This window comes from Corapipo altera, unplaced genomic scaffold (assembly GCF_003945725.1).
Source record: "Corapipo altera isolate COAL_440 unplaced genomic scaffold, ASM394572v1 61183, whole genome shotgun sequence".
NCBI classification, from domain to species: Eukaryota; Metazoa; Chordata; class Aves; order Passeriformes; family Pipridae; genus Corapipo; species Corapipo altera.
The window spans coordinates 104,854-130,357 of NW_020885106.1; the positions used below are offsets into that span (position 1 = coordinate 104,854).

Consider the following 25,504-nt stretch of genomic DNA (forward strand, 5'->3'; position numbering starts at 1 on the left):
GTCCCCGTGTGCTTCGCCCGCGGGGTCCCGAACGCCGCTCGCACGCCGGCGATGCGGGGGCCCCGCAGCCCCCGGGCCGGGCAGCGGCTGCTTTGTTCGGGTGCGCTCCGTGCCCGGCCCTCGCACGTGTCGCGCCGGAACGTGAACGTTCGTGGGGTTTTCAGGTGAAAGGCAGAGAAATAAACTGCAAAGCGATTTATTTCCGAGGTGGTTCTGGCAATCCGAGCATGCCCCCCCTTTGCATAGCCACTTTTCCTTCTGCCTCAGCCCTCTCCCTCCCCCGAGCGTGTTTACCCTGCAGTCTGCGCTAATCACTCTCTCTCAGGGGCTGTGGTGGGACTAATAGGCTGCTGGTAACAATTTAAATTATAACTTGCATAATCAGTGTTTCGAGCAAATATTGGTTGAAAGAATGTGCCTTTCCTATCAGTGCTGTGGTTGCTGGAAAGAATAATTGATTAGCTTTTAAATAGTTAACACTGCTGATATGCTGCCCTTCAAAATGTTACATTGATAACTGGACAGGCTGATGCCAAGTGTCAGGATGCAGCATTGATCCACAGCTGGTAACTTTTTTTGAATGATAATGTCTGCCACATAGTTTAAAGGACTAATAAGTTCTCTGGAAAAAAAAGGGAGTATAACTGTACAAACAAAAAGCACAGAACTGCCCTACCTTCCTGAAAATTACAGGCCTCACTGGCATGGTAGTCTTCTTTTGGCATATCAGTTGATAAAAAGACTGATCATCTAAGCAAATTCTTATTATCTAAGAACCTCTTTGTTAAACAGTTAATGTGTAACTACAGTATAAGTATTTTATTTGGGCTGTAGCAAGGGAAAGAGAGAGTGTCTGAGTGCTGGTGTTTTTTGAGCACCTCTGAATACTGCTGCTTGTTTCCCTGGTGAAAGCTAATCTTCAGAAAAAGAAACATAGTCCCTTAGTTAAGGTTGCATGTGAAAGTAAAGAGATCTGACCTCGTGTTCTTGTCAGTTCTGTAGTCTGTCCCTAAAGTCTTCCCCACACAGGTGTGTCGTGGTGGTCTATGGAAAACATTCGTAGCCCTTCATGTGCAAAGCAACTCACAGTCTAAAGCAAAGGTTTTCTGACATCAGCAGAAAAAGGAGAGCTTGTGATCTGTGTTGAATTAGTTCAGATTTGCAAAGTACAACTGGCTTTATGAACTTACTGCAAATACCAGCTCTTGTAATGATTTCTAAAGTTCTGATTATTTCCTAATAGCAAGTTGTGTGCAGGCATGAGTTACTATAATCCTTAAAAAATGTGACAGAGCTATCAGTGGGAGAACTTACAGCTTTGGTAATACTTGGCTGCTCGAAGTGATGCTTTTGAAATTGCTTTCATCTTGACACTGACAGCCTGCAATATGAGCTGTAATCAGCTCTGGATCTTTAAGGCTGGGTTAGGTGCCTTCTCTGTACAGTTTCTTGCTTTATTTTCAAACTGGATGTTGTTTTGTTTATAGCAAATTCCAACTGATTTGTGTCAGTAATTCTCATAATTTGCTGATCTTGGGAATTCATTCATAATTACATCGTGCTTCCATTTAGCATGAATTGTATGGAAAAAAGGTGATCACAGGAAGGAGTGGCTTTGAGAGGAAACTAAGAACAGCTCTTTTGGAAGACTGTCATTGAAACTAATTAAAGAAGTATATATTGAGCAAGAAAGGCTGCCAGACAGTTTGACAGACTTCTAAGACAAAGGGACTTGTTCTGACAAATTTGTGAGTGGATGAGGAAGAGCCTTGGTTCTGCTGCTTGCCTGGGTTCAGCTTAAGGAAGAGAAAGAAATCCTGTGTGTTGTGTGTCTGTGTATAGGGGCAGATGTAGAGTAGATGGAAAGGGGATGGAAGAAGGACAGACAGGACCCTTCTACACTTGCCCTTCCTCGTGGCAGAAAGGGATGTACAGGTGGTTTGGATGTAAAGAGATGCTCAGCTGTGGGTTGGCAGGAGTGCCCCAGCACTGCTGAAAACTGAAGCACTTGGTTCTCTTTATTGGTGCTGGGGAATTGTTGCTAAATTTAATTTAGAGCTTTGGAGCACTGTAAAATCCATCGTGGTGGGATTTTGGCAGTTTGGAAGAATTTGCAAATTGCAGAAACAATGTTATTGTTTCATTAGGCACATGGGTCTGTGCGAGCGAATGTAACAGGAAAACTCTGCTCTGGGTAAGAAGAGACTATAAAAATAAAGGCATGGGATGTTAGAAAAACAGTCCTTTCTTTCATCCTTGTAATTAATAATACAGAAGGAGCTGAAAATTGTAGCCAGAATTCTTGGAAGACTGAAAGAACAATCTGTAAACACTTGAGGGACTTGGTAGTTGCAGGAAGATTAGAGGGAACCCCCTTAACAGCTTCATCAGAATTCCCTGGCTGGGCTCCTTCTCTCTGGCTGCTTCTCCCTAGGGGTCTGCATCTTATCTCGCTGGCTTCCTTTCCTCTGTTTGCCTCTGACTAATAGGCTTTGTCTTCTGGTTACTGGAAGTCTAATAATTTCTTTTGTCTCTTCCCCCTTCCTCCTTTTTAAAAATACTAGATTAATGGCTGCAGTGTTTTGCAGACTATCTACACTGGTGACATGGATTAATTGTATACTTGACTCTAAGTTATTCAACAGTAATGACATAGTAACTGGACTTGAAACAATTGTAATTTCGTGGCAAATGTTCAAGGCAAATGTTGCCTTCTGGTAAAGAGCCACCTGCAATTTACCCCCTGTAAACATATGACCCGAGTAAACTGTCTGTGCTGGTTTTCTCAGTGTCCTCTGTACAGTAAGTTGTCTCCAGTGTGTCTTTTGAAACAGTCAGTGATCTATCTTTTCTCCTCCCCCCCCTTTCTTTTGACTCTAGCTTGAGTCAGATAATTACAGATCTGGGTTGAAACCTTCCCGGGGAGTGATCACAAAAGCCAGGATTTGCAGACGTGCTCCCATCGCTCACTCGCACCTTGGCTTCCCCCCTCCATGGGAAAGGTTGTGGAACCTCCTGGCTGTTGGTGAGCAAGTCAGAGAGCCCTGGGGGAAGGGGGGTTGGCAAACCCAGGGAGAACTCTGATTTCCACACAAGTGCCAGTGTTCTTTGTGGTGCCACAAGGAGGTTTTCCGTGTCACGTGTGGTTTTGGTGTGACGGTGTGGTGATGTCTTTACATTCTGATCTCAGTGCTGACCATAACAGAGCAAGCAGGGGAAGAGAAAGGGAATCAGAGCCTCTTGCTCTGATAATCTGAGAACTAGCCCATTTAGGTCTCTGTTTTATCCATATGTCTTGTGGGGCACTTTCCAGTCCAATGATCTGCATCTTAAAGGAAGCAGAAAATCTGGATTTTAGGTAAAGGTTATTTAAATGCAGCATTTTGCTGCTAGAAGAATGATGGCTAGGGGACTACTTAGCTGCAAGTATTAAAGAACTCTTTCACAGAAGTAGGAATACTGTAAAGAAACCAGCAAAAGCCTGGGTGGAGAGACAGGATTCCAGTAAAGGGAATGAGCTAGAATAATCTTCTGGTATCTCAGAAAGAATAGTTATAAATGCTGTTCTGTCTACAGCATCTGTTTTGTGAAAGACAAAACTTACTTTGCAAAATGTGAGAATGCTGTTACTGACCTCCTGTCACAGTCTGTTATTCCCAGAAAGTCAGACTGCCAGAGACAGTATGGCAGTCATAGTTGTTTGTTGTCTCACTTTTCTGTTTAGTGAACAGAAGTGGGTTTTTTTGAACCAAAAGGATTCAGTGCTCCTGAAATACACCAGTCTTATTTTTGCATCCACGTAGTAGCAGAAAGTGACAGTTTTTAGTTCTTACTCTGATTTTTTTTTTAGTGTAATACTTTTCCTCCTGCAGCTTTGAAACTTCTAATGCAGTCAGTCTTATCTTTTTGTTTCAAAACTGAAAGGGAGGGAGAAAAACCATCTTAATTCCTATGATTATGGGAGGCACGTGTAGCTTAATGAGAGTCTCACAAACATAAATATCCTGGCTCTTGGTTTTGGTCATATGCTGACTTCAATATTTTCATAGCCAACGAGTCTGTGCAGAAAGCCCTGAGAATTCTGGATCAGCACATAAATGGGCGACCTGGAAGTGCCAAAGGTCTGATGTGTTCCAGCTTCCAGCAGCTACCTGTGCTTGGAGTTAGTGATTATGTCTCATGAAGCACAGGATAGAGACCTACACACCTTGTCTCTTATGAGGCACAGGACATCAAGTGAAACCAAAGATATGTGAAAACCTATGAAAAAAAGGTGTGTGTTGGTTGAAGCTGCCACCAGATTTCTTGAGGAGAGTGGAGAGTCTTTGTTACAACTGGTGACCAAATTCAGGTTCTCGAAGGAGATCCTCTGAGGCATGGAAGTACTGCAGGATCCTTTGTACAGTGGGAAAGGTTGTTGTTCTCTGCAATAGGGAAGTTGGGACACAAATCAGGAGAGAGAACTAGGGCTTCTGCAGCTGACTGTGTGTATTTTCTGCTTTAAAAACTGTGATCAGTTTAAAAATCCAAGTGTATGCTCTTGAAGCACTTTCATATGTCAGTGCTTTCACTTAGAACAATTTGTTGTACATAACTTCGATATGATTCCAGTATTTACGTGGTCAGCTGGTACCGAAGTTCCTACACAACTGCATGCAATGAGTGATTCTTTTGGCTGGCAGCCTGTAAACTCTGTTACACTTACTGAGATGGCCAGGGGCCTTCTGTAAACTCCTTAGGAACATCTGCTGCCAGCATGGATCTTATGAGGTGGTCTGGCTATTGTCTTTAGACTTGTCCCTTCACTGCCTGAAGGCTGTTTGGGTCAGGGTCCTCACATCTGCTTTGTGCTGGAGAAGGGACACTGTTACCCAGAGCTGCTGGAAAGGCTTCCTTTTTTTTCTGTGACTGCTGTCTTTATTGCTGAGAGCAGCATGAGAACTATAAAGTTATTCTCTTACTACAGTTAGTTCAAAGCATATCTTATTATTACAGGAGTCAGTTGATATCTTACCTGAGTTATATTCAGCTGAACATAGTGGATGAAGGCGCCTCAGACACTTCAAGGTGAAGTCTGATAGCTGAGTTCAGTGTAAAAGCAAATCTGTGCACACTTAGCTCAGTTTAAAAGTAAATGTTTTTTTTTCCATTGCAGAGTAGGTTGTAGACCAAGGTGGTTTTTCAAAGTTATTCTGGTTTGGCTGCAGATAGTTGCAGTTTTCCGTAGATTAATTTGTGGAATGGACTGAACCAGAGTAAGGTAAATATTTGTAGCACAGCTGCTTTCAGATGCTTGCACTGAGATGCATCTCTGTCAAATATCTGTGGGCTGTGGTTTCTTTTGGTCCCATAATCTGCAGTTTTGCTGTATAGATGTGAACTGGCTGTGTCAGAGCACAGAGTAGCTCTGCCCCTGGCATGTGCTGCTTTAATTATTCATAATACAAACCGAAGTGCTAAAGGTCTGTCACGCTGTGCAAAAGTTACAGCGTACCCTGGAAAAATACTGAAGGATTATTCTTTTACAAGCCTCTGCACATGAAAGGGGAAAAACCAAACAAACATTCATTAGAAGATGATTTGCTTTTTCGTATGTGCTGGACCTTGAGAGTTGTATGGCCTTTGAGAAGGATCTTGGGGGAGAGGGAGAAGACCAGTAGTTTTTAAATGGATGGAGGTGAATTGCTCAGTGACCAAACCTTTGTTTTTTGAAGGTGGTTGAGTTTTGTGCAGTCAAATAAATGAGTTTGTTCATGTCTAAGTGTGTATGAGGTAGGGAATTGGATGGAATCTGATTTGGGTTCTGGTTTCAGCTTTACTGAAAACTGATGGCATGATCTTAAGCAGCTGTGTCGTTTGGCTGTCTTGATTTCCCCTCAGCCCCCTGTCTTGCTCATAGTCTAAATAGACTTCTCAAAACAAGTACTGCTACTGCATGAATTAGTTCATTAATTTATTTACATTACAGAGGCACCTGAAGGCACCCTTCTAAAATTATATTTTGTTTAGCTAACTGGACTTGGATTTGTTCTTTGAAAATACAATAATCCTAACAAATCATCCCACCCACCTAATAAAGTAAGATGAAGCACATAATAGGAAAGGATTTAAAACTTTTTAATGGGACCAAGTGGAAAAACAATGAGAAGTAATCAGTTAGTAAGGTATTGTGTGGTTAGGGAATGTAAAAGAAAGGGAGGGATTCAAGGATGATGCATGTGTCTCTGCTGAAAAAGCTATGTAAGGAATATGTCTTACAAAAGAAAACTAGTAGGATGCCTTCAGGCTCTCTCTCCCTATAATTTTTCATAATATTATTATTAATTTTTCCTTGTATAATTAGCTGCACACAGTGAGCTACAGTTCCGAAACATCCGTTCCATTTTTTTCTTAAGACTGCTTGTTGGACTTTGAACATGAAATGTGATGTCATGCTCTGTGTGTTAGTCAGGTGCTCTTCAAGAGTGCAGAAAGTAGGTTTCTTCTGCCCCATCTTGAATGGGAAAATCTTCCTTGATGTCCCAGTTCGTGACTTGAAGTGCCAGCACACCATGTTGTGGTTCAGTTGTTTGTTAAGAGGCTTTTGCCTGCGTCCTGGTGACTGTGGGAGCTCCTCTAGGAAGAGATCTGGGATAACTCTGGTTCTTGGCACTGAGACTTAGCCCAGCATTATGGACTGTAAACATTGTTTCTGAAACTTTTTGGGATTTTTGTACCTGGTCCTCTCTTCCCTTCCAAACTAGTTAAGCTTTTCCAGTATGGCCTTTCTCAGAGAAGTCCACTTCTCATTTGAGGAAGTATTCAGGCTTCCAACATATGCATCCTGGCTTGGCTTTTCCATAGACTGCCATGTAGCTTTCTGCCAACTCTGCATGGTCCCTTTTCATGTGTTTGTATAACTAGCTGTATAGGCATGTTCTGTAGAGACAAATTTTACCCAGTTTGATCACGTTTCTGAAGCTGGTTTGTTTCCAAAGCTCAAACCAAGGTTAATCAGAAATAGTTTGTTATCCCGCTTTGGAACACATCGACAGAGTTCCCATCTGTCTGCCCCCAAAATCATAATCTCTCTGGAGTTCACTGAAAGGTGCTTCAACTGCAGGAAGCCTCACAAGCTAATAATTCATTTTAACTAATTGCAGCTGGACATTCCTGCTTTTAGACTTCCTCTTAAGTAACTTTGCTAAGTGTATTTGTGCAGCAGAGGTGCGGGGCAGATTAATGTGACAGTCTGGTGCTGGGGATGTGGTGAGGTGCCTTCTGGGCTCCTGAAAGCCCTTAATATGCCATTGTGCTGCGCTCAGAGTGCTTCTGCTGGGAAAGTTTCATTGCAGGTTAAGACTTGAAATAAGCAGTTTCCATACTGTGCTGGCTTTGCCGGCCAAAGCTTGGTTTGTGCTGTAACACTTGTGCACCAGGTGCTTTGGTGCTGGGCTGTAGAACTCTGAGCTGCACTGGGGAAGCTTCCAGCAGAGCTGATCCTCTCCATTTCTGCCTGCTGAAGAGGGAAAGGCTGTCACTGATTCCCCACGGAGTTGCCTTTGGTGAGAACTCTCTTAGCCCTGGCAGGGCTGCCGAGGCCGGGTGAGGAGGGTGATGGGAGCTGTGGCGCTTCAGGGCCCCGCACTGATCTCTGTGCCCCAGCGCTGGGGAGAGCCAGAGTCACCGGGGAGTCAGACACAGGTGCAGAAAGAGGCAGGTGAGCAAAACTAAGGCCTCCATAATCCTGAGAGTGCACACTATCTATTTATCTATTTCCCTGTGGATTGCTGAGGGCTTGCTAATGAGCAGTGCAGGGCTAATGAGCAGTGCAGGCTGTTGTCTGAGTTGCTGTGGCTCCACACGCTCCTGGTGTGGGGGGATGTGGGTGATCACAGCAACTGGCTCCACCTTGGAGCCCTGACCCAAGGACTGAATGAAAACCTGTGCCACCAAAATGTTGATGCTTCTTTCCCCTCCTCACTGCAGTCACAGTGTGATTTAGGATGAAGTCAGTCAGCCACAAACGCATTGCTGTGCTATGATAGCCTTTAAATACAGACTTGAAGAGCTTGATTTTTTAAATACTAACTCATACTAACGTTTTATTCCACATCCCATAAGTGTGTTGTCACCAAAGTTTACATATGCTGCTACAGTAAAAATTTTAAAAAAGGTTAAATGGTCAACTTGGAAGAATAGAAATATAAAGAAAGGGAAAGAATTGTAGCTGGCAGTTCTAAGAGATGTTAAAATTTCTGGCTCCAAACAGTGTGTGTGTGTGTATAGGTCAGCCAATGTGGAAACTACTTCAAACAACCTGAAAAGGTTTGGCTTTTGCTGGGTAGGACTGAACTCCATCAGATTCAGCTTCTTTTGAACTTGAAATAAGTGTTTGCTTCCAGTGTCTGTAGTAGTCGTCAACTGGAAATGTAGATTTGGTGGATCATAGATTTCTTCCAAAGAAATACAAATATATTTGAAAAGTAGTTTGTTGCATAAAGTTGCCATGACAATGATCTTCAAAATGTGAACTGTAAGATGTTGCTTCTCCTCTGTTTAAGCAAGTTCCTGGGGGAATGAGGCTTCACAGTGCCCTGTGTCCCTCCTCTCTTCTTTCCTCCCTGGTGATTTATAAAAGGAATTATTCAGATGCAGGGGGCCAAAAGAAATTAACATAGAGTGCCAGATGTTAGATTTTCTTACATTCTTGAAATTCATGGGATGCTATAGTCAAATAGGAAGAAACCCAAGCTAGTACTTCCACCACGAGAGAGGCAGGCACTCCTCAAAGCTGGCTGATGGCTGTGCACCCACAGGACTGTCTGCTAAAAGAGCTGTGAGGCCTTGGAAGAGGGATTGTTTGTGTGGAAGATGAGGTTTGAGAGCTAAGGATATAAACCCAGCATGAAGGAGCTTTTTGGTCTATCCACCTCAACAGTAAATGCCGAGAAATGGTTCAGTGGAGATACGTTTTTGCTCTGTGTGCGTATATGTGCGAAAGTACCACTCCAGAGTTCCTAGGCGTTTTGAAACCTTTTGAATGCCTGTTTCTCTGAGCTTTTAAAGCTTTTTAAAAAACTTTGATCTGAACTAGGTTTTATTTGTCAGTCAAATTTGTCCTAGTCCAAATACAGGACTCGGGTTTCAGGAAAACTCAACTTTTGTGGAGATTGACATGTATGATATGATCTTGTTTCATGGTTGTCTTTCTACATTCACTCCCTGCTTTCTACTGAAGAGAGCACTGAACAAGCTAATGTTTCTACTTGTTTCCTAAGGAGTAGATCTTATGCAAAAGGTAAGCAGGCAGCAAGGCAGCTTTTGATCACTTGTCTGCTCCCTAGATGTACTAAGAGCTGTAAAAACAAGACGTTTTAGTGTTTCTGTTCGTGTGGTAGAGCAGGGGAGTGCTGCCAGAGATTTCTTGTTTGTTGTTTTTCTTCTAGATCAGATACAGAGGTGTTGACTAGGGGCTACAGTTGTAGCTCTTTCTACACAAACCAGACATACCTTTGTCTGTCATCTCTTCAGAGGTTCGTAGTTGTATAGCAGAGCTGGGAATTTAAGAGAAGTGGAGCCAGCTCAACCGAACATGGGAAAACAAACATGGAAAAGAATGTGCTAGAGAATGAAAAAAGAGAATTACCCTTCAGACCCAAATCAGGCTTTGCTAGGTAGCAGCTGTCTGGCATTCACAGATTAAACAGCCGCTCAGCTAACATGCAGTGACAATGGTAGCATGTCCTCTGTTTTGCTTTGAGTGCATGAAATGAGGAATTAACTCTCCCATGCTGAAAACCATAAAAGTATCCGGAAGTGTGTGTTTACTCCTAACAAACATTTCAACTTGTCTGTAGTTTTCAGTACCTGTTTTATTCTTGATATGACAGTACAGAGTGAATGGTGTTAATGTTACTTTATAAGTTAAAAAGTGGTTTTTTTATAAGATGACTTTGAACAAACGGAGTTTGGCTCTGAAGGGTTTTATTAAATGCAGAATTGGTTCTCAGTGACTTGGTGCATTTCATGGTTTTCGTGGCCTCTTCTAAATGTGAAGATTTGTGTGGTCTTTTGTCTTTCAGCATTATATGTGGAACCCAGGGAGCCTGAAGGAAGCTGTGAAGCTAATGGAATGATTCCCTGTGTAGCTGAAACTACGTAAGTATTAGATGTTTCCTTGCAAGATCACCTGCCCAGCATCAGTTGTTGGGGCAAGGACTACTTCAGGTTCAGCAGTGGCAATGATCCCCTCCTGCCTCCCCAGTGGAAAACTGTGTCTGTCTGTTCAGAGCTGGAAGAAGACAGGGCACCCATGATACTGTTCCCTACTCTCAGCTGTTTTAGAAGTCATGTATCCCTGTCCACTAAAAGGTAGACAATGCATAGTGGAATTCTGTGAAATTCTTACAGACTATGCTCTTGTGAAAAGCTGAGGTGGATTGAGGCTTAGTTAAGCTCTAGCAGTGTTGTCTCTGCCTTAGCTGGTGAACTGCTACTTGGAAAGGGATTTAATGGTTGGCTGAGCTGTGTCCCCTTTTGTTATGAGATTTCCTAAAATTTGTCTTGGAGGTGTTCTTGAATGTATGGAAGGTTTTTTTCTTCTACTCTCTTGATACTTTCTCTGTTTGGAAACTCGTTGTAAATATTTTGTGATGCAACACTTTACTAAACAGCATAATGCTTGTTTTGCTTGTTATTCTCTGGACATATCCAATAATTTCTATTACTACAATAACACCAGTCATCAAAGAAAAATACAGGGTTCCTTAAATATCTCCTTTGCATCTTATCCCTTCCTGCCAGCTCTCCCCTACTTCAGTGCTGCCATTTTCAGTTGTGCCATGGTGTGCCTGTATGACAGAGAATTATTACTGAGTCACTTTGTTTTGCTTCCTTCAAGTCTTGGGTTATGTGGGATCTGGTCCCTTGAAAATGGAGAAAAACTGAATTCCTTACAGCACTTAGAAAAAAATACCCCACAAAAACCCCACCAAAACAAAAAGCCCCACCAAGCATTAGCCAAGGCCTTTGCAATCTCCTCTAGGTTTTTCATTGTATAATGGGGCCATATGGTTCTGCTCATCCTTTGTTCTTAGAGTCACTTGCCTTTCACTGGCTGTATTCACCAGCACTGGTCCTCCTGCATTCCCCATTGCTGCCTCCTTTCTAGAAAGGTGCAGAGAACGTCACTGTCGGTCTCTGCTTTGCGGTTCCTGTTATGTGGGAGATGGCCTCATGGGCTTCTTGGTGATTCATATGTGCTGGAGGTCATTGCTCAATCCTTGTCTGAGTAATAAACTTCTTTGGGACTTCTGCATCCTGTAGCACTGGGCACATTCCAACCTTAACCCTGAATTCTGACCTTTTTTCACAGAATGGCCAAAGTAGTGGTCAGTACTGCCTTTTATGTCTTACTTTTATGTTGTACAAACCTCTTAGAGTAATGTTGCTCGTGGGAATTGATCCTTTTGGAATTGGTGCTTTGCCACCAATCCAGTGTAACCTTTGGGCATGGGAGGAGTTTATACTTGTAGTTCCTGATCCAACTGGGAGAAATATCTCTGCAGGTCCTTGCACTGTGCTTGGCATGACCGAGATGTGACACTGGCATTGCTGTGCAGGTAAATGACAGCTCTGCTCACCTTCCTGAGAGTGCCCTCTCTCACTCCTTGAACACTGGCTTCAGTGCAGCCCCTGATGCTGCAACTAGATCCTCTTTCCAGCCTTCCTTAACAAAAGGGCCGACTTCTCCCACTTGTTTCTATCTCCTTCCGAGGCTCTTGTTCCTTTCATGCCTTGAAACCTGAGTCATGTAGGAAGCGGAGGTGACTCCTAAGTGAAGTGGATCCAGCTCAGTGAAGGCGATTTACAGAAGGGTAACTGATGGAGTGCCAAAAGACTTTTCTCTTACAAAACCAGATACATGCACAAGCTGCCAGCGGATGCAGTCTGGCTTTTTTTTTTTTTCCTTCCCAAGCTGGTTTTGCTATTTTTGGGGTAGAATGCTTCTAAGTATCTGGCACATGGCATCAAGTTTCGTGTAGTACAAAAGTGAGGAATTGCAGCAACTGTACATCAATATCTTCTCATGTTTGTTCATAAGGAGTAGGATTGTGCTCTGAAAATCTCAGCAGAGAGGAGGAAGGAAGAACTTACTGCAGGGAAGAGCAGTGCTGGCAGTGCCCAGGCAGGAACTGTTCAGGTGCAGCACTGGGCTCCTGGTAAGGCAAGTAAGAGTACAGAAATTGTGTTTGTTAGAGGGGTACGATGCAGGGGACATGGTTACTTTGCACTCTGTGGGTAAATGCTGCTGTGGTTGCCAGTGGTTTTTGGGAACAGCTGTTGGACTGGGACATTTTCTCTCATACAGGTGTCTAATAATGCTGGCTGACCTTCTCTCTCCGTGTTGTAGTGCTTTTTTTGTGACAGCAAATGACTTTAAACCCCATCTCTTTCATCAGGCTGGTGATGTCACTTTGTACACCTGAATATTAGATTGTTATCATCTTTAATACAAGCTGTTGCTTAGGAATGACAGCATGAATGACTTGTATTAGGAAAAGTTATGGACACAGTATGTCAGTCTCACAAACTGCCTTTTTTTTTTTTGAGCTTTAAATTGGGATCCTAAAGTGAATTGGATTAATCTCTGTCAATTATGCTGTGTGTGATTTGACTACTACCAACTACTTTAAAGGAAAGTACTGCTCACTAATAGGCAGCTATTCTTTAACCTGCCCATAGGGAAAAGCTGTTCTAAATCACCAATAGCTAAAAACTGCTGTTATGTGCTTGAGCAGAAAATTTTTTGTACTGCTTAAACTCTGCTTTAAACTCTAACACTGATCTTTACTCCACATTTTTTTATTCTACTCTTTTACCTGCATGCTTCTCTCTAAAGAAAAACTTGTCCAATGTAGTGCTTGCTACCTGTCCCTGAGAAGCTGATTGAAGAACAAGAATTAGTGTGGATTGAGTGTTTGAGTTCTGCTGAATTTAAAGATGAGGGGGGGCTGGAAAAAGCTGGTATCTGGGAGTTAATCACTAAGCAGTTCTTACTCTGCCTACTAATATCCTGTTTATTTTGGTGTAATGAAGTAATGACTGGTGGAGGCTGGAGAAGATGATGTTGCTCAGGCACATGGCAGCACAGGAATCAGTGCCAGGCTGTGCTCTGCAGTTCACAGAGCTATGAAGTACTGAGGGCCAGTGAAACTGTCTTTTGGGTTGTTTATGTGGACATGCATATTTTCAAGAGTCCTTTAAGATACAAATTACTAAGAATTTTTTTAATACATTAAATTGAACTTTACTTGCCTATAAAAATGATGCTACAAAGTTCATCTTCAAAGCAGTGTGGTGACAGGATGTATTAGATGTTTGTTCCTTTGGCTGCTTAAAAACAAGTATTTGTTTGTTATGTGTGTGGGTTATGTGCTTAAGAAAAGGGATTGGGGAAGGAAAGGGAAGGCAGGGAGTTGAAACCAGCATCTTGGCTGTTGTAACCAACATACAGGCCTGTTGTAGTTGCAATGGAAAAAGTTTTTGTTCATGAAACTGCATGTGTGCTGTTTTCTCAAAACAGGGACAAATGGCTGAGAGAAGATTTATGTCTGAAAGCTGAGAATTCATCTGTACTTGTTGCTGCAGTTGGTTTACAGCTTAAAATGGGTTCAGCCTCCAAAGAGCTCTAGTGAAGAAAGAATGAATACAGAAAAACTGATATGACATCTATTTTATTTATTTATTTATTTATTTATTTTAATTTTTATCTCTCTTCTTCCTTGTACTAATTCTAAGCTGGAAGCAGTACACAAAGACAAGGCAAACCAAAATTTTTGTGTTTGAGGCTTTTGCCTAGCTGACAGCAGAGATGAAATGCAAATGAGTGGGTAAAGGAGGAATATGATAAGCAATTGCTTTCTTGGAGTTGATGTTTCTGAGAAAGGGACTGTCCACAGTGTGGCTGCCTGCTGATAGGGCAGCGTCAGAGTGTTAGTTTGGCTTTAATAGGGAAAATTTGAGAACCCTTTTCTGTGGGTAAAATATCTTTTCCAAATATGCAAGGCTTTGTGATTTATAAAAACAGAGTATGATGAAATCATTTTGGCATTTTAATTTTTATTTAAAAAAAAAAAAAAAAAAAAAAGGCCTGAGCTGGAATTACTACTTCTTATCTGCATGTGTCTGTCTGAAGAAGATTCATTAAGAAGGCCCCCTCCCCTGTCTGTCTCATTACCTGAAGGGAGGAGCCCTCTTGAAACAATTAACAATTCCTGAACACCCTCTTGGATGAAAAGTGAATGTTGCCTCCTTTCTGCAAACACGCTCTGTGTACGTTTTAAGTATTTAAAAAAAACCTAATTCCAAACTCTGTTTAAAAACAAACACACAACTTCCACTCTCCTTCTTTCATAAAAAAAAAAAAAAAGCCAACAGCCAAACCCCCAAGCCCCCTTTTGCTGATTTGCTGAAGGTACAGTTTACATTCAATGCTTAGGTCTCTGCCAGGTTGTCCCATCAGTGTCCCTGTCCCCTCTCCCCTGCTTTGTTTCAGTGTTCTATATTCTATATATAAAATGCGGGTATACTTTTAAAAACCATTTCCTTTAAAATATTTCTGGGTTAGAGTAGTCTGTCTTGATGAAGCCTGTACATGAATCAACCTCTTTGTAACCTATGTTGTGGTAAGAATTTTAGGAATTTCCTTTATTAGGACCCGTTAGGATACTGCAGCCACTGAGTGAGCTGCATTGATTTCTAGGTAAAAGTCTGAAATTGCCTGAAATTTATGGCATTGCCAGCCTTCTGTACACTGCTCCTTTTCAGTATTTAAAACTTAAATATCCTGAAGTCGGTCGCTTACTGGCAAATGTTATCCCACATTTAATACTTAAAATATCCTTTGTAGACAGACAGCAGTGTGACTCTGAAACTGTTTTTCAGGTTAGCTGAGTGCTGCTAATGGCATGGTGAGATGTGTTGAAGAGCAGCTGCGAGGGTGTCCAAGGGCAGGGGGACTGCGCTAGGAGCTGGTGTGCAACATCATGGGCCAGTGCGTCACCAAGTGCAAGAATCCTTCTTCCACCCTGGGCAGCAAAAATGGGGAAAGGGAATCCAGCAGCAAGTCCCACAAGAGAAGTGCAGTCCACAAAGACGACCATGGCTCAGCTTGTGGGAAGGCTTCAGGAGACATCCTTGTGAATGGGACAAAGAAAACGGACACTGCTTTAGAGTCCAGTCAGCCCCCGACGTTTTCTGGAGACACAAAGAAAGACTCTGTTTGCAGCGCAGAAGAATCTTCACTCCAAAGGATTGGGGAGTTGTTTAGGAGGTACAAGGATGAACGGGAAGATGCCATACTGGAAGAAGGGATGGAACGATTTTGCAATGACCTCTGTGTTGATCCCACTGAATTTAAAGTACTAGTTTTGGCTTGGAAATTCCAGGCTGCTACCATGTGCAAATTTACAAGGTTAGTTCTTGTAGAACTTGTAATTATTTTCATATGTTAAAGTATATCCTGTCAGCTCTATGTTGGAGACACAGCCTCATTAGCTTCACTTATTTCTTCTAACACTTGCATTTTGATCAAATTAATTCCTACCACTGCAGAAGGTAAGCTTTGTATTGTCTTCTTCTCCCCTTCTCCTCACAGTGGGTTTCAGATGATGTGGTTTTGGTCATTATGGTGCTAGTGATGAACAGTGTAGTGAGACTCTGTAGACATTAATTTATTCTTGATTTACCAAAAGCAGTTTGCTGTACCCAGCATTATCTTGGACACTGAAATTAATTTTTCCTTTAAAGTAATGTGAGATTCTTTAGTAATTGCTGCCAACTCCGTTACCAGTCTGTGAAAGAATGACAAAATTGTTCCTGCCCAATTAGTGTTATACTTAATGTCTTTTTCCAAGAGTACTCCTGTTAGAGCACAGTGAGGGAAGGAAATGTGAGGGTTTTGACTCAGTAGCAGTTTCGTACCCGCTGACAAGCAATTGCTGTTTGAATGCTGTCTGCCCTTCTGGACAAGGGGCTCAGTCAGCAGGCTCACAGCACGTGTGATGCTCCAGGAAACAACAGAATGGCTAAAACCTACCCCACAAAGCCCACAGCCAAAACCCAAACTGCAACAACCTCCCCCAACTTGATGAGCAATGTCCAGGTAAGAGCAAGTAAAGACTGTCTACAGGGACTTGCCAGCAAAGGAGAAATGTTTTAATTTTTTGGTCTATCTAGCTTGGTTTGAATAATGCTGCCTATTTTTACTGAGCTTATAACTTTGAAAATTATTTTGGTGTTCAGAGCCTTCACCCAAGCCTTTGTTGTGCACTGAACACAGATAACTATTCCAGCATCTTCAGAGTCCTTGTGTCTGTGGGCGTGTGTCACATGGGTGAGTTACTCTGGAATGCAGATGTGGATTTACTGGAAGCTGAAGGCACAAGTATTTGCTAAGATGGTAAAGGAATTGTAAACAGTGTCTGTGATTCTGCACAACCACCATGAGTGTTATTAACATGGTTTTGGTTTTCTTGGAGGGGCCAGATCTAGTGGTGAGCAGTTACCATTGTTTCAGGGCATGCTCCATGATACAAGTGCTGACTGACTTCTTTCATTAAGGAAAGCTTCTCCTGCGTGCTGCTCCATCTCTTGTCCTCCCTCCAACCCATTCTGCAACACCTGCTGGCTCTGGTTAATATTGCCTGGTTATAACACTTGCTCATGAGCATCAGAGATCAGAGCTAACACTGGTCAGTGTTAGTTGGCCAGCTAGTCCAGCAGTGGAGCTTTGAGCAGTGTTGTTGTGCTGTAGCCCATGTTGTGTGATGCTCTGCTCCCTTCCACACTCCCAGCAGGTGCCTCGTTGACCATCACTGTTGGCACCCTTTTGATTTTGCAGGCTGGAAGAGCAACCAAAAACCACAGGAAAGCCACCAGTGAAGTGCTCTGTCCCTTGAGAACAGCTGGCCCAGAACATGGGCATTTAGACATGGGCAGTATTGAATAGATTTGGGGTAAATGTGTCCATTTCAAACATTTGGAATTTCCTCTGTGGTAAATTGGAATTCACTTTTTAATGTGAAAGGCACTGGATGTGGCAGTGTCCCATAGTTGGAAAGCCAGGCAGCAACATCTTCCAAATGCTCACAGTGCCCCAGTGGATCTGGGGGCTGTGTGTGGTTCTCCAGGCCGTAAGGAATGCCTTGGAACTGTCTCTCTTTTCAGTAGGTTCCACTGCCAAAATCTTTGTGCCACCTGGCAGAGTGTGCACCTTGTCTTGTCCAGGTGATCCTGTTCTGATTTGCCGTAGCTGAACAGAGATGGGAAGCGCTTGGCGCGCGAGGTCGTTGGGAAGTGCTCACACTAATTTCTCTTCTCTTGCTTCATAGGAAGGAGTTTTTTGAAGGCTGCAAAGCAATAAACGCAGACAGCATTGATGGCATTTGTGCAAGGTTCCCCAGCCTCCTAAACGAAGCCAAGCAGGAAGATAAATTCAAGGATCTCTACCGTTTCACCTTCCAGTTTGGCCTGGACTCTGAAGAAGGACAGAGGTCGCTACATCGGGAAATAGCCATTGCCCTTTGGAAATTAGTCTTCACCCAAAACAAGCCCCCTATTTTGGACCAGTGGTTACACTTCCTAATCAAGAACCCCTCAGGAATCAAGGGAATCTCCCGGGACACGTGGAACATGTTTCTAAATTTTACTCAGGTGATTGGACCGGACCTTAGCAATTACAGCGAGGACGAGGCCTGGCCGAGTCTCTTCGATACCTTTGTGGAGTGGGAAATGGAGCGAAGGAAAAAGGAAGAGGAAACCAAATGTGTTTCATCTTTGGACACAGAGGGCCTGTGTGAGGAACAGACTTAGCAGTGTCCAAGCAGCAGTGATGAAAGCAACTTGTTGCCCTTCACAAAATATAAACTCTGGATGTTTCTGGAAATTACCGAGGCTCCAGATTTTTCTACTTTACACCTTTTTCTGCCTTGTCTTTGAAAGGGCTCTAAAATGCTGTATCATGTTTTAGGCACTTTCTTAATTTTGGTTATTCCTTTTACTCTTGCCCTGAAATATTTGACCCTGGCTACAAGTTAAGCGTTTTTGGGGGTTGTTTTTTTTTTAAGACTTCAGATTAGTATAAGTAAGTCTGATATTTCTTGCACAATGTAGATCTTTTTAGTTAGGTTAAATTAACATTGCTAAGTTATACAGTGCCAGATTAAGTTTTTCATACTACATCTGTCAGGGCAGGTCTGTACTGTGTGTAGTGCTGTTTACATTGTTGAAATTTTAGGCTATAATAATTTTAAGGTTTTATACCAAGATGAACAGCAGTGTTAACTATAAATGCATTAATCCCAGGTAATAAGGCTCTAAAAACCAACATAAGCAACAGCTTTTTGTAATATGGCTAATTCTCATTTTGAGCTAACTCTTAGTGAATGAGTCCAGATCATTCCTTTTTTTGGACTTTCAAACTAAATGTTGGGATTGTTTTATAAAATTACTGTACCTGTCAGTCAACTGAGTGGTAGATGATGATTTGTATCTAAATCTCTTTACACGTTCGTGTAATAAAAGAGCAGTACTACCTCAGTTTTATTGAAAGTGGACTTGTTGATGGACTTCCATTTTCTCTGGAAGTTGTATTTTTGTGGTTACATGAGAATATTTTTACTTGACTAAAAGAACCAAAGGTTCTGCTTCTTAAGTTTGCTAAACATTGACAGAAGCAACACACAAATCCTAAGTCTTCAAGGAAAACTGTGGTATAATTCTGCTTTAATTTGTTTGATTTATACCTAAAGTATTACCTTACTTGTCTGGCAAGCACAGTACTTCTATGTAAGGAACTATCTTTTGCATTAATATTGACGAACCAATTTTTTAAAACCTATGTTTAATTGCTAAATTGCAGTTAATACTCCACACTTTCTGGAGAAACAATATCGGCATCTGATGACAAAGTGAATTCTTAATGTGTTCTTAATGACAACAGTGTAGATGAGTCATTTTTAGACTGATTTGATAATATTTGGATAGGAGTCAATTTATTATTTTACAATGCCTGTATTGGGACTATTTGCCTGTTGAAATTGTTGTGACTTAAAGGGAGTTTTATTAACACTGGTTGAAACTTTTTTGGTTATTGATGCTACCTTTTTCAATTTTAGTATGTCAACTTTTTTACACCTTTTGGTAAAAGGAATGATTGCCAAGGCTTTCTCTATAGCCAAGTGCTGGCTTAGTTAATTTGATGAACTTCCGTTACACACCTTTTATTTTCAGAGCTGCATTCCGGGATCATAAAATGACTTCATCTGAAAAAACCAAACCAAAAAAAAAAAAAAAAAGCCTAGACATTCATCCATAGCATCTAATGGCTTTTGTGCTGTAAGGGTTTTAAAGCTGAAGGGAAACAGGTTTTAACTGGTGAGCTTGTCACCAGATCCAGGATGTTGTGCTTTGCACATGTGCTGTGCCCCAGAGGGGTTAACAGAGAGAGGAGCAGGATCTGCCCCAGTTCTGGGACTGGCTTTGCTGGTGTGCAGCCTCTGCAATAACTTGGCTCTGAGGTCATAAATCACTAACAAAATGTGGGTAATGGAAACTGTTTAAAAACAAACCCACAAGCCACAGATAGCATCTCTTTCATCTAATTAAAGGAGAGTTTGGTCCATGCTGCTCTTGCTGGAAGACAAGCTGTGGAAAACAAATGTGGTTGTTTTAGATGCAGCTGAGTCTGTCCCTTGGCAGGAGAGCCCTGAAGTTGCTGTTTCATGGGTAAATATGCCCAAAGCTTTGTCCTTGCTACTATAACCTTCCAAGCTACTGTGGCACGAGCACTGTTTGGCAGCAAAACCTGATTCTGGTTTGGTGAGCAGAGCAGGCCAAAGCACTTGTGCTGGTGTTGTTGAATTTATGGTGAGACTTTTGTTGGTGCTGTTACTTTTTAAAAACTAAAATAAATTCCCCAACAGAGGCTGCTTTGTTAGGAAAAGTTCCAAAAGAAGACTGTATTTCTAAGTTTGAGACTTCATTCGTTCAGCTATTAAAAGCTTTGTTCGTCACTTAAGGGTTTTTTTTTCCTAAAGGAAAATTAGAATGTCCAGAGTGTGAAGACTCTTCAGTTGACAGCCAGTGCATGCCTGCACACCAGATCAGGGCAGGGGCTGCTTCTCATTTACATGCTAACATGCAGCAGCTCCAAAGGATGAGGGATAGAGCTTTTTTAGGAAGATGTTTATCTTGTGGTTGGAATGTGGACAGCAGGGAAGAAATCAATCTGTAGCACTTCAAGCTCAGCCCATTTAATGTATCAGATGTAATACAGCTTCTTTTTAAGGCAGAGGTGAACACACAGGAAGGGAAAATCTGGTTTCCTGTTGGGGAAAGGACCATTGCCAGTGGCTGAGTTTCCATGTGTTCAGTGTGGGGGGACAGCCCTACTCCTGCTCTTCTGCTTCCAGGAGCAGGAGCAACTCCACCCCCTGGACAGAATACTTGCAAAAATAGCCAAATGATCTATCTAGCAAAGTACCACTTATTTTTAGCCTAATCTCAGTCTTTTAATTACCATTTACAGAATGCAAACCAGACCTGTATCAGCTTTAAGCTCTGAACCAGGAGCTGGAGGTGCAGCTCTTTGACAGTGCTGACAGTGAACAAGGCTGTCAGACCTTCCTTGGATTGCCTGGTGATTTTGGGATCCTAAATGAGACTCAGCCATGCTCTGTAATGCTGGGGTGGGGGACTGGGGTTTGCACAGGTTTCTGAGAAGTCTTTCATAATATTGGAGCCTCTGAAAATATGTTTGTTTAATGGTTAAACTGTGAATATCTGTGGAACAGGCCAAATACATTCACTCTTCATTTTTATATAATTTAAATCTTTATTGTGTAGGGCACAGGACTGTAAGTGAGCAGTGATGCTGATGAAATCCTTGAAACCATTGCAACTGTTTAATTTTTATTTTTTTTTTAATTAGAGTATGCATTAGGGAACTTTATGCATGTAGTGAATCTGCTGCAACTTGGGATAAATAACTATAGGTAACTATATAGTTATAGTAATATACTGGAAAACTGGTCTGACATCCACAGTCTGTGGCATTTTACTGCCTTCTCTTATATGCAAAGAAATACAACTCCTGTACACTTTAGTCCCTGGTAATAAAAGGCTGACCACCTGCACCATATTATAGTTTGCAACACCTTTAAAATTTGCCTTCCAGATCAACTGGAGGCTCAGTTGTGCTAAATTTTACTCGCATGGGTGCATTTCTGAGGTCAAAGACTGATGACTGATTGATTCAAGTAAGGATTTGAAAGGTCCTGCCCAGAGAACCTGACTGAGGAAATGAATTGGAATTGAACACTGAATTGTGAGTTTACTTACTGCTGGTGCTACTCTCCATGGAGAATTACAGCTTTTTAGTATTGTGCAATTGTAATGAAAGAACCACAGGAAAAATAAGTGCAGGTGTGGCAGGTGGTGCAAAAGCAGACAGCTGGAGCCTGCAGCAGTTGGGAATGCTGGGAGCGGCTTCCCCAGGCTGGGCTGGCAGATCTGCTCATGGATCAGCCTCTGGACCATGGCAGCTTCTCAGCCAGGCACAGGTAGAGCGTGAGGGGAGTTCCCCCTGCTCTGCTGACTGTGAGTGACTCGGGTTGGGGCACAGATGCAGTCCCTGCTCCCAGGGGCAGGGTGGGTGCCAGGTGGGTCAGGCAGTGCTGGGGCAGCAGCAGCTTTGCCTGTGTAACTTTGATCATTCACTCCTCCCATGTCCACTAGAGCCTGAAGAACCCATGGATGCAGGACTAGGCTATCATCCATGGTTCCCAGGTGTGGCTATGCACTGCCCAGTGACCTTAGTCTTTTCATGACACTGTCAACATAAGTATCTTCCTTACAGTTCTAAGCCTTGGTTCTAAAAAAAGCCCAGCAAAGTTAAAAGAATCGCCATGTAGTTAATAGCCACCTCAGTCATGATATTATTTGTTGGCTGAGGTTACATCATTCCCATTCTTTGGAAAATAATAGTCATTGTGAGTTTCTGGGTCTTGCAGCCTTGTGTTCTGCAATGTGATCCTTTTTTAGAAGGTCCTCAGTAAATTAGGCACTCAGTTCTTCCCTTGGGTTCACTCTGCTCAAAGTGTGTGCATGTGAATTTAGCTCTTCCTATTAAAAAAGGAAGATGCTTAACCTGAAACTCCAAATTCTTCAGGATAGTGCTTCAATATAGAGCAAAACGTGTTTTTTCAAATAAGTATTACAAGCAAAGTGTCTGCTTAAACTTTGTTGTGTGCAAACAAACCCACCAGTGTTAACATTTTCTCTCTGGACTGTTGAAAATCGAACCTTTGGTTTGATAGTGTCAACTGAAGTGAAATACATGAGATTGTAAGACAGAAAGAAGGCTGTAACTCCTTCACCATGAAGTACATAGGTATCTCTACCTCTTGTTCTTAGACTTGAATAGTTGAAGGTTACCATCCTTTTGTCCCAGGATTTTATGCCTGGGTGAGTAATCTATTTTTTTTAATTGACCCAAGTTAAGTATTATCTATTTGCCATAGTTTTTGGTATACTGTGTTTAATGTGTATGCAATGGACCCTTGGAAAGGGAGCCGGGTCAAGCTGCAAACCAGTGTGTTGGTCCTCCCGGGTGCTACTTTTGGAGTGCAATAGAGTGGCCGAGCAGAGCTCCATGGCCTGGGCTCAGGGGCCTCTGTCAGCACATCCTCTTCCCTGCTTGGGCTGCCTGTACTGACAGTGAATTGAAGATGGAGCAGCTGCTCCCCAGGAGGGAGCCACCAGCCTTTTCGTTTGCCCTTGAAAAGCTTTAGGAACCCACCTGATGCAGTGCCATGAGTGTATTTTTATTTTAATCAAAAATACTGTGTTTTGTTCATGTTGGACTGGACCTGTAACACCCAGCAAAGATGGGAGCTGCAAAAGCATAAAGGCTGCACTCATCCTTTTCCTCTTGGAGATCAGAATCCTGCTCAGGATAAAACCCCTATGCCTGAGTAAAGCTGGAGTGTTCTCAAGGGCACTGGAGGTGCCAGAGTGGCTTCAGTGCTCAGCTGTGTTCATTAATGCATTGAGGGGGGTGTGTTTTTTTCATGCAGCACATCTGTGTCCCCTGCTCTCCTTCCCCAAAGCAAACTACAACACAATTACTGTCATGGCAAATCCCCAGGAGATGCGATGCTGTAGCAACTGTTGCTGCAAGAGTCTTCTTCCAGTGTGTGTGAGGGCTGCTTTTGGGGTGTGACCTCTTGCACTATTAGGACGGGCGTGGGTTTCAAGAGAACATGTGAGACAATAGGTAAAAGGAGCGTGGACGTTCTTGTCCTGACAGCTTGCCTTAAATCACTGACATTGCAGCGGTTCCTTGCTACTATTGCAATCCTCAGTCTTTGAAAATCCAGCAGGTTCTGTAGGTTATACTATTTTTGGTTTTAATTTTTTAAATAAGTATCTATCTTTGCATAATTGCACTCTTCAGATAAGCCCTTTTTGGATAACATGTCATTTCTCACACAGGAAAAAAAAAAAAATCCATCTCCAGTGTTTGTGTTGTAAAGTGGGGTTTTTTCCCTCCTGTAAATTATATTTGGACTAAAGGTTGCCTACTCTTGAACCAGCGTGTTTACTTGAATGTTGCCATGTTATGCAGTAACAGCTGCTGACTCTTGCTCTTCTCTGGGCCCATGAGAGTGGAGATCGTGTGACCAGAGGTGGCAAACCTTGCACAGAGGATCAGTGGAGCTGAAGGCTGTGCTACTCCCAGGTGTATTCCACATCAGAGGACTGAATAGTACTCAATATTTTGAAATTGTGATTTTTTAAGTCACGTTAAACATAGTTATCTTAAATATATGCTTGCTTTCTTATCTGTAAGTTTGAAATAGTCTTTAAAAAGGAGATGGACTGGCAGGAGTGGTGGGAGGGCTTCATGCTCTTAGTTGTTGAGTAACTCAAGTTCCAGGAGCTCCAGGATGGGACTGTCAGAATTAGGTCCTGACCCAACACTGTTGGGGTTTGCACTGGCTGGTCTTGAGGGCATGAAGCAAATGCAAGGCCTTGATGGGCTCCCTGGAGAAGGGTCAGCCTGGGAGAGCTGGTTGGTGCAGCTGGGTTTCTTTCTTGAGGCCCCAGTTTAGCCTCACGTCCCCCTCTGTGGAAGGAAGGCATTTTGATAGTGTTTGCTCCAGTGTAACCAAGGAAGTCCTGGGAGCACAGCTTTGTGTGGCTGTCACTGATCTCATGTGAACACAGCTCCCTGATCTGTCTCTCGGCTCCTCAGTAACCAGCAAGGGTGGGCAGGGTCAAATCTTCATGCCAGGAGTGTGTTTTGCCTTTTAAGACTTACCAAGAGAGAACCCAATTTTCTCACTCTGGGAATGATGAATGTGTTGTGTGTCACAGAGCAGCCCCTGGTTCCCCTCTGGGCCAACAGTGTCAGAAATGTAAATGTAATGCTTGAAAATGGCTGGAGTAAATTCTGTTTCCTGGAGGACCTTTTTTTCAAGGGGATGCAGCCAAATTTGAAACCATGATCTAGAGGAAAAGTGGGAGAATTTCAGGACAATTCATCTACTGAATCCCATTTGGTTTTTAGTTTTACAGTTACTCTTCTTGTATCAAACTTTGCTCACTGTTGTTGTCTGGAACAGAATGAAAACAGCGTCTTATGGAATGTGCAATCTAAGGCACAATGCAAATAGGGTGTGATAAGAAGGTTGTCTTTACTTGATAGCAATCCTGAGTGCAATGTTTTTGTTGTGTCCCTTTTGGAAGAAGAGCATTAAGTGCAGTCTGAGGTGTTTTTTTTCTTATAAGCAAAGCATTGGTTTGTTCATTACTGACTTCTTGTGAAATTTGTGCCAGATGTATATTAAATATTTTGGTGCTTTTTCTAATCCAAGCTGCCATTCATTTACCTGTGAGATTATTGTACTTCTGTATATTTAAATGACCAATCCCTTAAAGAAAAAAACAAAACAAAATCCTTTAGTCACAATGTATCCTGACTACTGTAGCTTGTCAGTGTTCCAAAGCTTCTGGGTTTCCTGTATTCCAGTAAGGTCTGAGGGGAGGGGAACAGCTGCAGAAATCTACCCCACTGGAAAGGGAACTCACATGCTGTTCTGTGCGTTACTGAACAAACGAGTAACATTTGTGGTGTTTACATAACGACACGTTGGTGTTCACTTTTTTGTGCTCAAGCTTTGTACAAAATGTCTTATTTAAAGCTGAAGTCCTTTTTACATTTTTCAATTAAAAAGGGACAAATTACTTATTTTTTCATGCCTATAAATAGGACTCTTGCTACTTTTATTTGTCACCTGAGTTTCTCAAGCAGGAATCCTGGATGCTTACCTGCCTACTCCTTGCAGCGAGGTGACCACATCATTTTTAAGTGTGTGGAATGAAAACTAGCTGGGTTTTTTCAACTTTGCAGTGCAAGTGTCTGCAACAAGGAGATGCTGGATGTGAACAGTCTGAA

The 25,504-nt window shown here is 42.4% G+C and overlaps 1 protein-coding gene across 7 annotated transcripts in view; it reads left to right on the forward strand.

Moving 5' to 3' along the window:
* DCUN1D3 (defective in cullin neddylation 1 domain containing 3) overlaps positions 1 to 24,917 on the forward strand; it is a 25,447-nt gene extending 530 nt beyond the window's left edge. Inside the window, exons 2-7 of one of the 7 annotated variants that reach the window (XM_027669813.1) lie at positions 2,881 to 3,025; positions 4,996 to 5,067; positions 10,065 to 10,140; positions 12,086 to 12,203; positions 14,929 to 15,457; positions 17,376 to 24,917. In XM_027669813.1, coding sequence (XP_027525614.1) covers positions 15,030 to 15,457; positions 17,376 to 17,856 — 909 coding nt within the window. In that variant the 5' untranslated portion in view covers positions 2,881 to 3,025; positions 4,996 to 5,067; positions 10,065 to 10,140; positions 12,086 to 12,203; positions 14,929 to 15,029 and the 3' untranslated portion in view covers positions 17,857 to 24,917. Of the gene's footprint in view, positions 1 to 2,880; positions 3,026 to 4,995; positions 5,068 to 10,064; positions 10,141 to 12,085; positions 12,213 to 14,928; positions 15,458 to 17,375 lie in introns of all 7 variants that reach the window. The other 6 variants (XM_027669809.1, XM_027669812.1, XM_027669811.1 and 3 more) reach the window with 6 other exon arrangements.
* Positions 24,918 to 25,504: the final 587 nt, after the last annotated feature.